Source organism: Beta vulgaris, chromosome 9 (genome assembly GCF_026745355.1).
Source record: "Beta vulgaris subsp. vulgaris cultivar EL10 chromosome 9, EL10.2, whole genome shotgun sequence".
Lineage (NCBI taxonomy): Eukaryota > Viridiplantae > Streptophyta > Magnoliopsida > Caryophyllales > Amaranthaceae > Beta > Beta vulgaris.
The window spans coordinates 7,699,281-7,711,528 of record NC_079210.1 but is presented as its reverse complement, the minus strand read 5'-3'; the positions used below and the strand labels follow the sequence as shown (position 1 = coordinate 7,711,528).

At 34.6% G+C, this 12,248-nt stretch overlaps 2 protein-coding genes across 2 annotated transcripts; one reads left to right on the top strand and one right to left on the bottom strand.

Moving 5' to 3' along the window:
* On the bottom strand, nt 1-11,838 carry LOC104884354 (protein SENSITIVE TO PROTON RHIZOTOXICITY 2). The gene is made up of 2 exons (XM_010668993.4): nt 10,578-11,838; nt 1-336 (listed from the first exon to the last, which is right to left on the bottom strand). Exon 1 carries the CDS (start codon nt 11,694-11,696, stop codon nt 10,581-10,583), a length of 1,116 nt encoding a protein of 371 aa, XP_010667295.2. The 5' UTR covers nt 11,697-11,838; the 3' UTR covers nt 1-336; nt 10,578-10,580.
* On the top strand, nt 5,273-5,797 carry LOC125493802 (uncharacterized). The gene has a single exon (XM_048637324.1). It carries the CDS (start codon nt 5,273-5,275, stop codon nt 5,795-5,797), a length of 525 nt encoding a protein of 174 aa, XP_048493281.1.
* Nucleotides 11,839-12,248: the final 410 nt, after the last annotated feature.

The following is a 12,248-nucleotide window of genomic DNA, read 5'->3' as shown; positions in this document are numbered from 1 at the left end:
AAGAAAGTTATAAAGACATCGATTTCCATTTTTTGTCAAAGTAATATGATATCCATAGTGGATATTCAGTAACAACGTAAGCACATCTTACAATATCGAATAGAAAACGTTTTTGATGGAAGAACAAATTCAAATACTTGAATTTGATAACTTAGTACATTTCGAATCGTTGTCTCAATACAATATTCCCCGAGTGGATCCTTCATTGCATCATAATTTGTGGAAGAATTCATTTATCGCCTCAATGAATAACAAACGAATGATTGTTAACTATTGCAGAAACGCATAACAAATCATCAATACCCATACTCTGAATAATCTGATATCTCCAAGCTCCTACAAGAGAAGAGGGAAAAAAACCCAACAGATGGGATAAAAGACCCTCATAAAGAGAGGGAAACATAGATAATTTATTAGATTAATCTTTTCAATAAGTAAAAAAAAATTAGGCCTCACCATCATGAAATATGATGGATGACAACCCCTAAATGAAGAAAAAGGCTAATTTTTTTAGAGGAAGAAAGGAAGGGAAAAAAGAGGTGCTTTTGAGCATTAATGTCTTTAATTTAGCTTGTATAAGCAAAAAGATATGAAAATTTAATATTTTAAAAATGTATTTTGAGACAAAACTAACAAAATGTCATATAACTATTTTTCTTACGTGTGATTAATACAAAAAGGTGAAAGTGAAGTATATAAATTTCAATATGCATGGTATAAGTATAACTTGATAAATTAGAGAAACTAGTTCATGAGGTAGAGGTAATTTTTGAATGTGTAATTTCAAGATATTTGATTAGGTATTTTCCTCTCAAAAAAAAGATTAGGTATTTTAAAATTATAGAAGCTAGTTTTACTTAATCGTAATTGGTTAAATAGCTAAATACTAACAAATATTATATAATAGCATATATAAGTACTTTAAGAGTTATTTTTAATTGTATCATAATGAATTTTAACACTATTTACACCATTTAGATCATACTCTCTCTGTTTTTTATGCTGTTCACATTTGTTGTGTGCGGCTTCGTATACACCTCTTTGAACTCAAATATCTTTCATTATGCATTTGTAAAAATTAAACGATTGAATATTAATAAAGTACTAATTGAGACGAATCAAACAAGACCCCACATGACTATATTTCTTTCTTATAAATTGAGAAAAATTGAGAAGATTTTCTCTAAATTATAAATAGTGTCAAGATTTCAAGTGAGAAAGATGATGAAACAAAGAGAGTACTATTTACAATCAGTTAAATTTGTATGTTTTGACATATAAAATCATCTCTATGCTCATTTACACTTTCTTTGGATAGCATTATAGGATGGAAAGGAACGGGAGGAGAAACAAGGGGGAGAAGATGGAGTTTCATTTTCTCTCCAAACCTCTTTAATTTGTGTGGGTTAAATTTATTAAAGAGGGAGAAAGAACATATTATTCCTTCTCCGACCCCTTCCTTCCCTCAATCCCTTATCTCAATAAGGAAACATTTCTCTCCATTTTCTCCTATCCAAACAAATTGTTAATCACTCATTCCATCTAAATAAAAAGCCAACCTATTAATCAATTCCCCTTGTCTTACAATCACTCTATTCCTTCCTCTTTTTCCTCACTCGTGGAAAGACTCTTAACCACTTTCTATGCAAACTCCCTCCTCCCTCGCCATAAAATATCCCCACTCTAAAATATGAGCTTGTCTTGGCAACCAACAGGTATTATCCTAAAAATCTCCACTAAGGTTATATGGTACATATGTCTTTTTCAGTTGTTACAATTTGCTACCTATAAATTTTCAAATTTGGTACTAAAATGGTACTACAAGAACACCAGTTGGTGTTCAAAAGGGGTTATCTGAGTACCTATTGAAAGAGGTATAGGTATAAAATACTAAAATTACCAACAGTTACTTACCAACACTTTCCCAGTTTATTCTCCCTCACAAATAAGTGCTCTTAAGTCTCAACTAGCATAACCACTTTCTCTTTATAACTTGTAGATCTTTTAAGTCATCTTACAATCCTTTCATTTTTTTTTCACTTTCATTAAAAGAATAAAACAAATAAAGTGCATGATAAGCATTGTTCAATAATATTTATAGCTAGGATCAATGACACAATGTAAAAACTAACTAGTACATTAAACGATATTAACATACCACTTGCATATTCCTTGCCAAAGTTATTCTTCCACCTTTATGACAATGGGCTAAAATGTAAATGACCAACTATAAAATTATATTTATATTGAAAATCTTAATTTTAACAATTTGGGAGGCTAACTAACCCAATAGAAAATTGGTTGATGAAGTCTTTAATGATTGAGAATTGAAAGTAGATATTAAAAAAAGAGAGCATTGAAATGAGAGTCTAAAGGAAATTTCTTCCTTCTCTTTAAGATTTTGGAAGTTGCACTGTTTCATTCATTTTGCACTTTTCTATTACGTTCTACTTTGTTCCTCAACATCAGCTAGATCCATGGGGAAAGCAGTGAAGAAGGGGAATGGAAAAAAATGCAAAACAAGATGTTCAAGTAGCCAAGAAACCTTAATCGGGGGATGCGAGAAAACAGATGAGTGTGAATGAAATCATTGAGGTAGCAGCTTTGAGTTGGTCGTTGGATGAGGAGAATGATGATGAATCGAATGCTTCAACAGACTTGAATGCTTCATTAATGGAAAAAGCGAAGTTTGAAGCTGCTCGTACTTAGGTTTTGAACTGGATTGCTTCAATCATAACTCCATTGAGGCAATCGACGACAAATCAGGTTAATACTTCACCATACCCTATGCAACAGCTTGTTAGTAATTCTGGAGATACTGGTAATAATTCATGGAGGAATACTTTGTTTGAAACAATTAGGGAGAAATGAATGGATGTAAAACAAACTCAGAGTAATGTGAATCAAAATTGTAATACTGATGAAGTTCGAATTTCTGAGGATAATGTGAAAGAGGAAATTCATTTTTGGGAATCATCTATTGTTTGCTATGCCCTGGGTGTTAAACCACTTTATAGGATCATTTAATGGCTTCATCAGAAGAGTATGGAGGCTGGAAATTACGGAATACACAGAATTGTGATGAGTAATAATGGAGTATTCGTAGTTAGATTCAGAACTGATGAAGGTAGAAGGAAAGCTTGACGCTGGTCCTAATTTGTATGAAAGGAAGCCTATCATTATGAAAAATTATACTTCAGAATTAGACCTGCTTGCTGAAATAGTGAAGGTTATGCCAATCTGGATTAGAATGTCTAATCTCCACTTGAAATGTTAGGGTCAGAGCTCTTTCAAAAAGGTTGCTAGCTTGGTGGGAAAACCAATTCGTACTGATAGAGCAACAACCTAGAAGGATATAACTGTCTAACTGAGTATGTAAGGGTTTCAATGGAGGTGAATATGGAGAAAATTTTCCCTACTAAAGTTCATTTTATCAATGAAAAAGGTCTATCAATGACCCATAAGGTAGAATATGAGTGTAAAACTATCAAATGTGGAGAATGTGGAGGGATGGGACATACTTTGGAAGATTGTAGGCAAAAGAAATATGAGCTTGCAATGGCTAAGTTGAAGCCTAGGCAAGTGTGGGTGAAAAGCAAGGGGTGCAAGCTAAACTAGGACCACATCAAGTACAAGCAATGCAGCAACCACAAAAAGGTCCCCACACTTAGAGGGCTCAATAACAATTTTCATAAGCCTCTCAGGGAAATGGAGGGAAACTGGCTGACACTCAAAAGGCATGGGATAGCAGCAAGTGAAGGATGCTGAGAATCAGGTACAACCTAAAACTTCAACTATTATTGTGGTTGGAGAAAATGTTCAAGAGAAGCAGGGCATTGAGTAGATAGTTTTACTACCTCATGGATAGTCTGTGTTGTCGAATATAAGAGGCCTAAACAGTCGAAGGATATAATGAGATTAAATCTTTTTTTTTATCTCAAAATCATATTTGGTTGTTTTGGTTTCTTGAAACAAGGGTTAAGGCTATGAATTTCTCAAAAGTCTTCCCTAAAACTCATAATGGTTTTTTTGTTGTAAAAAATAATCAATATCATCTTGGAGGAAGAATCTGGCTTGTTTGGTATGCGTAACATTTTTACAGTAATATTGGATGAGTGAGGAGTTTGGAAGGAAGGTGCAGGATAGTTAAGGTCAACCAGTTCAGGGGGTGCATATGTATATACTGGTAACCAAGTTGTAAATACTAAAGCGGGTGCTGAAACAACTTAGTAAGGAGAGGTTCTCGAACATTAAAGCTGAAACTCAGTTTACTTTCATCAAATTGACTGAAATTTAGTCTGAGATCCATGCTAATGCTCATAGCAATGACCTTCATCATTTAGAAGATGAAGCTTTACAGGAGTATAATAGATTGAATAAAACTAGAATGTGCTTCTTAAAGCAAAAGGTGAAGGCTGATTGGCTGAAATAGGGGAGATGAAAACACAGCTTATTTTCATGCTTGCATTAGAAAGAGGAGGCTGCAAATCAGGTGGTCAGAGTGAAGAATGTGGAGGGGGTGTCGCAAGAAGAAATTCAGGATATTGAAAGTGCTTTTACACAGTATTATGAGAGGTTATACTACTGAAGATAACGTTCAACCTGTTTGTAGAAGTGTAATGAATGAGGGGTTGTGGTGTCAAGTGAGCAGCAAATGGACCTGTGTGCTCCATTCATAGTTGAAGATGTGAGAAGAGCAGTGTTTGATATAGCTGAGACTAAGGCTGCAGGGCCTGATGAGTACTCAAGTGGCTTTTACAAGAGTGCTTGAGCTTATATTAGGACTGATGTTGTTGTAGCTGTTTTAGATTTCTTTCAAACTAAGCAAATTTTAAAACAAATTAACTGCAGTACACTTTGCCTAATCCCTAAAATTGAGCAGCCTGAAAGTGTAACTCATTTTAGACTTATAGCATGTTGTAATGTGATCTATAAGATCATATCAAATATGTTATGTTCAAGGATGAAAATGGTGTTACCTTCTATTGCAGATAAACATCATAGTGACTTTGTGGAGAAACGAATGGTCATGCATAACATTCTTATTTGCCAGGATATGATGAGGCTACAAAAGCAATAGCTTTCTTGCCAGATGTACTATGAAGGTGGACCTGAGGAAAGCTTATGACCCGGTCCATTGGAGCTTTATTAAGGATTTGTTAACTAAAATGCATTTTCCTGGATAGTTTATAAGATGGATTATGACAAGCCTGTCTACCCCTTCATTTTTTCTCAATATTAATGGAAGTGTGTGTTTGGCTCTTTTAAAGAAATGAAAGGGCTCAGACAAGGAGACCTTATTCTTCCTTTAATATTTGTGGTTCTTATGGAGTATTTCACAAGGACTCTAAAGAAGATGAGTAGGAAAGAGGGTTTTAATTTCCATCATAGATGTGCTTCCTTAGGGTTGACTCATCTAATTATTGGAGATGACCTAATGCTCTTCTGTAATGGAGACATTAGTTCCGTCATCTTGATGGTGAGAGTTGTGAAGGATTTCTCTTTAGCTTCTGGGCTTTATGCGAATAATGACAAAACTGCTTTATACTTTGGCAATGTTCAAGAGGAGATACGACTCATCAGAAGTCTTCAGGCTACTGGGTTTACGAAGGGTGCTTTTCCTTTTAGGTACCTTGGTGATCCCATTACAACTAGGAAATTGAAAGTGGCTGACTGTGACCTATTGGTGGATAATAAGATTCTTTTAAGAGTTATTTGTTGCTCATATAAAAACCTCTCTTATGCAGCAAGACATATGTTAGTTAATGCAGTTCTCCTTAGCCTTCAGACCTACTAGGCACAAATATATCTACTACCTAAAAGTGTGTTGATTAAGATCAGTCAAATATGCAAAACTTTTCTTTGGGAGGGAAAATATTTTCTTCATAAACCTCCTACTGTCTCATGGGAGTGGGTCTGCCCACCGAAGAAAATGGGAGGTTTGGGGCTGAGAGATTATCTAATGTGGAACAAGCTACTATAGGGAAGTATATTTGGAAGATTTCTCAAAAGAAAGATGTGTTATGGATTAAGTGGGTTCAAAATATTTATATTAGAGATGCAGATTGGTGGGAGTACCAGCTCCCAAGAAGTGCTAGTTGGGGTTGGCAAATGATATGTAAGATGAAGGATGTTTTCAAGCAGGGGTACTCTCATAACCAGTGGCTTGGTGGTTCGAAAGGTTACACAGTTAAAGATGGCTATTATAATTAGCTTACTGGGGATCAGCCAAATATAGTTTGGCATCACTAGGTCTGGAGTAAAGAAAATATCTCCAAGCCTTCGTTCATTGCTTGATTAGTAGCCTTGGAAAAACTTAGAATAAGGAGTTACTTGTGAGAGCTGGAGTGTGCTCCAATACTAGTTGCTTATTATTTATGTACTACTTGTATAGACTCTTGCAAGCACTTATTTTTTTAGTGTGATTTTAGTGCCCAAGTTTGTAAAGGAATCATGGGTTGGCTTGAAATCAAGTACAGGCAACCAGAAAGTTTGTTTTTAAGCTGGAAAAAAATTAAGGGGGAGAAAGTATTATAGGTAAAAAAAAAAAAAAAAAAAAAAAAAAAACAAGTTTGTTATGCAAGAACTAGATGGGTTGTATTGGTGGCTCTTAATGCTTTTGTGACGCAGTCGGAAACTATGGAGATTAGCAAGCACTAATCTCGAATTAAGAACAAGCAGATTCACAAGCGATGAATCTGTAAAAACTTCGGAATCCACCAGAAAGAGTATAAACTCTGTGATTTTATTAAAAGTCAAAAACTGCCTCCAAACATTGACCTAATAATGTTTAAAATACGTTAAGCAAAACCCTAAAACGAAATTAAGGAAATAATTAAATTCGGAAATAATTAAAAAGCTGATTTCGGGCCTTAAACGGACCCGGATGGCCGTTCCGCTTCCGAAAAGGTATTACAATAGTCAATCGGACTCCTTCGGCCCATTTTCCGCAAAACAGTTCAGGCCTTTTTCCGCAAATCCTTTTCGAACTTTTCCGCTAGTCTGCCTACGTCATTTTGGTAATAATACTTATATTTTACCCAAAAAAAAGAAGTCTCTAATGATTAGCATTTTGCTTAGTTTCGGTATTCACCTCCCTTACATTCCAGCAAAGGAACTTATGGTAAGAGCTTGAGAAGCTTCTTCCTACTCCCGGATCCAATGAGATATTACTTTGAATATCTCCAACTTTTATATGGTAAAGAATCCAACAATAACCACACCTTGTTCATATATAGTATCTAGCATATAACCAGCCAAAAATTTCCATGTACGTCCAATAAAACCTTCCATAAAATATATGTGGATGTTTGCCTTATGCTCATCCTCTTTTTTTGAATCCTTGGGAGCATACTCCTCTAACTAGTTCAGAGGATATATTATGTTGCAAGGATGAGTTCAAGTGTTCAACTATGTGCATCTTTTTCTTCAAGCTAAAACTTCGAGCTTACAAGGTAATGTGCACAAGTCAGTCATATGTAGTACTATAAGTTCTTCCAAAAAGATTGTATTGTTAATTTATTAAACGATCTTACTCTTTAAATAGATACGGCATAAGTGCTCCTGTTATATACAACAAATGTTGCTTATGTGGTTCATGTTGTTTTTCAAGCATACAACAAGAGAAAATATTTATCCTTACCAGGACCCCGTGGTCTTTATTTTCTTGTAGACTTTTTTCATGGCTTATTCGGATGTTAAATATTGTTTATGGCCCATGTATATATGGACTTAGAACATATAAGTTGAAGTAAATAGATAAATGTGGACAGTGATTTTGTATGTTAACATATCTATATATATATCTAAAATTCAAGACAAATAAATGCATGTTTTACTCTCCCCTGCTCCACACAATCAAATAAGACATTAAACAATAAAAATGTGTGTTAAGACTCGAATCTATGACCTCTTATTTGATATTTTAATACACTAACCAACTACACTACCATGCTCATGTTGATCTTTATGGGGAAAAAATCATTTAAAAACAAATATTTCTATTTTCAAAGACTTCAAATGCATGTCGGTATATGATCTGGTGTTTCAAGACTCGAACCCATAACCTCTCATTTGATATGCTAATACTATAACCAATTACACTACCATGCTCATGTTGATCTTTATGTGGGAAAAATTATTTAAAGACAAATATTTCTATTATCTAGTATTTCAAACGCATGTCGGTAAATAATCAAGAAGGTATGCATGGGCCAGGGACCTCACTCTTTAGATAGATACAACATAAGTGCTCCTGTTATATACAACAAATGATGCTTATGTGGTTCATGTTGTTTTTCAAGCATACAACAAGGGAAAATATTTATCCTTACGAGGACCTCGTGATCTTCATTTTCTTGTAGACTTTTTTTCATGGCTTATTTGAATGTTGAATATTGTTTATGGCCCATGTATATATGGACTTAGAACTTATTAGTTGAAGTAAATAGAAAAATGTGGACAACCATTTTGTATGTGAACATATATATATATATATATATATATATATATATATATATATATAGGCAAGATCACATGAGAATGCTCCTTACATAAGAAATGAGAATGAATCTCAACCACACGATTGGTTTATTAGAGTTACAACACATATTCATTAGAGTTATATCCCTCTAAAAAAAATTTGAACTCAAAATAAAATTGTTTTTTTTTTTGAATTTTTTTTTTCAAATATTTTTTTTTTGGAGTTACATCTTAGGAAAGGAAGAGAGATCATACAATATGTTTATGGTCATAAATAATAGGAAAAAGGGGATTATGCAAATTATTTATACGAGTGTAAAAAGAGGAAATTGGACTTGGACTTGAATAATCGAAAAGCATGTTTGGAACCATCCCCCTGAGCTACCTGGTAAAGCAAAGAGAGTAGGGAAAAAATTCTTGCTGGTATCCTTTGGTAAAGCCCGAATCTTCCATTTTTAAAAAAATTCCCCACTCAATTTCTATTTGCATCATAAACTCCAACCGTTAAGAGTTAGGGGAAAAGATCCAAGGATCCCACTTCATGAGTATCATAATTAAGAGGACTAGACCTTGTAATCTTAAATTTAAAAAGTGAATCCCCAACGTCATACATCAAACCTTGGTTGGTTTCAGTATGCCTTTAATTACGCAAGATTTTATGTCCGTCATACCGATGGGACAAAGACCAATACTTCGTGTGTTCCATAATAAGAGAAACATAAGGATTGGGTACAAAATTTAATAAACATCACTTTCAAAAGGCAAAAAGTCATGAATACCCTTTTCATTATTAAAAGGAGAGAAAAAAGCAAACCAAACAAGTTTGTGATGAGTATTGTTGTCATTTTATAACTTTCTTTTTTTCCATTTAAGATATGTTTCACTTATTTTGAAACGTTCTAAAATAGTAAGTGTTTCAGTTATTATGGAGCGGAGGAAGTATGTTGTACTTTTTTTTTTTTGCCACTGTGTATATGTCAATATAAGCAGTGATTATCAAGAGCACTAGAGTCACATATGGACTTGGAAGAATCTTCCAAGTTAAAGCTTAAGTCATGATTTCTAAATGTCGATATATTCATTTGGTTTCTTATGAAACAAATTCATTACATCTATACTAATATATTAAAAGGCGTGCGTAAACCAGGAACGGTGCCACGTGGCGCTCTCCCTAAGGAATTTTAGTTCATGTAATCTATGTACAATAAAAAAAGTTAGAAATTGCATAGTATAGGTTGTGATACCGTGACCTCAAGTTCATATACTAAAGTTTTAACCACTAGACCAAGTTGTATTTAGTGCTATCATATCAAAGTACAATATTAATAAATAAAATTTTTCTTACCCGAGGCGTAGCCCGGGCCTAATAACTAGTTGTTTTCATTAAAAAGACCTAACTTCTAAAAAGGTGTATACATATGGTAATTATATATGACTACAACTCCAATATTTGATTAGGTTGTGAATTTTTGTTGTTAGCAATTCATGAACTATTTTTGTGACCTAAGAAAATTGTATAAATTGTAACGGAAGGTGAAATGCTAATTGCTCTTATGGTGCTCTATCAACTAAAACTAATAGGGGTAGTGTAAATGATAAACACTTATGGTATTGGTGCCGTGTGAATTTTATCAAAGCTTAGAAAGTATCAAGTGAATTGTTATGGTTCGGTTCGAGTTATTGTGAATTTGATTCGAATTTATGCTACATCATATTAGGGTATATATTGATTAGATGTTGGGATGAATTACATGGTACATCGTTAATTTCAAATCACTTGGATGTAATGGGTGGAGTCAAGACTTTTGTCATTAGGTTATTTAAATTAAGATTCAATTCAACTTTAAACTACATTGCATTTGGTTGGGTATTAGTTAATTGATTATTGTCTAGCAAATTATACCTTATCTAGTTAGTATGAAGGACTTCGTGAATTATAACTTTGAATTAGGAATTAGATGCATATAATGAAAGCCAGATTTAGTTTAAGTCAGACAATTCGTTTACCACATAGATCGAAAACAAATAATAGTAAAATCATAAAATTAAAGGCTAATATAAGTATTAAGGGTTTTAAAATCAGACAACTTTATTACCTGTTATGCAAATTGCAAAGTAGAGGGATTAATCAAAGGTGTATGTCCAACAAACAAAGCAACATGATCAATGAGCTTATCCTTCTTAGAGAAAGTGGTACCACAAGAGCAATACCATTTGATATCCCCACAATTGTTCTCATGCGTCTTCAAATCCGAAAGCACGGCAAATTGCTTTTGGTTACACCTCTTGCACATAAACATCTTGGGACAATGACTCCTCTTATAGTGGTTTTTCACACACACAATCGACTTTAGAGGTTGAAACTTGACATGATTCTTGTTCCATCTACAACCATTTTGCGGGCACGAATACTTCCTCGGCGGTTTCGTCGCCTTGTTTCTTTCGTTGTTGCCGCCGGTGTTGATGTTAAGACTTGCCTTGTACTTATCTCCATGAGCCCTCATGTGCATCCTCAAATTCGTCTCTCGCTTGAACCCTCGGCTACATACTTGGCAATAGTGAATCAACCTTGCTAGTAGATCCGCCGCATCTATCTCCACCACATCCCACTCTTGATTACCGTTTTCCTCCTCCTCTTGCACCGCGGTGTCCGTTGCATTTGTACCGTCGTTGCTCCTTTGGTGGTTGTTATTATAACTTGTACTATGTATGTACAAGTTATAATAGCTATCTCCACCCCAAAACCCTTGATTACTATTATTGCTACTCTCATCAACTCCGATAGTACTAAACTCTTCAACACCAACATCCGGTATTTGCATAGATTGTGGCACCTCGTTGTTGCTACCCATTTGTGTCGAACCGAGCGCCATTTCTTGGCACTTAAGCATCATCGATGAGGCAGTCTCGATGATCTCTTGCATTAGGAAGGCTATGCTTGTATAAGCCATGGAAGAGGTCAACTGATCAACTGGTTGATGAGCACTATTTGGATTGTTTTCTTTAAAGATGTTAACAAATGATTCAACCTCGTTGACCTTTTCCCTCAACAAGGATAGGTTGAAACGGACGGAGCTTAGCGGTGTCTCAGATGATCCAGCCCCGCCGTCGACACTAGTTCCGAATACACCATGGTACAAGTAGCTTGGCTGGCCACCGCCCTCGGCCGTGTCGATGGTGTTGCTAAAACAATAGATTTCTTCTTGAAGAACCATCTCAAAAAATTTCTTAAGCTTATATAGGGTTAGTTTTTCCTACAGATTTCTGTTTTTTTGGATAGTAGAGTTTGAAAAAAGTGGTTGTTTTAGGGTTTTGATATAGTTGACTTCTCCCCCAAGTACCACCTTCCTTAGCTTCTATGTCTTATAAAACAGCAGTACATATAGTACAAGGGATTTTTAGGTTTTTGCTTCCTTCAAATAATTGCTTTGTTTAAAAAAATTAAAAGCACTTGTGATCTCTAAGTGGGGACTAGAAGAAAAAGAGAAACAAATTACGTTGTCTAAAAAGGATTAACTAAATAGCACTATGTAAAATTATAGGGCTATTTAATTATGCATTATCTCGGTCAAAATTATATAATTGTTGTTAATTACTGAGTCTCTTTCTATGTTGTTGTCACTATCATCATGTTGTCTCTTTTCTGAACTTTATGGTAATGACACTCCATTTTTAATGCATATGATAGGTTGTTTATCGTCATCTCTCACGTATCAGTTTTGAACATTTCGATTAAGTTCGCCTTCAGATGACAAAGCTTCAACTTC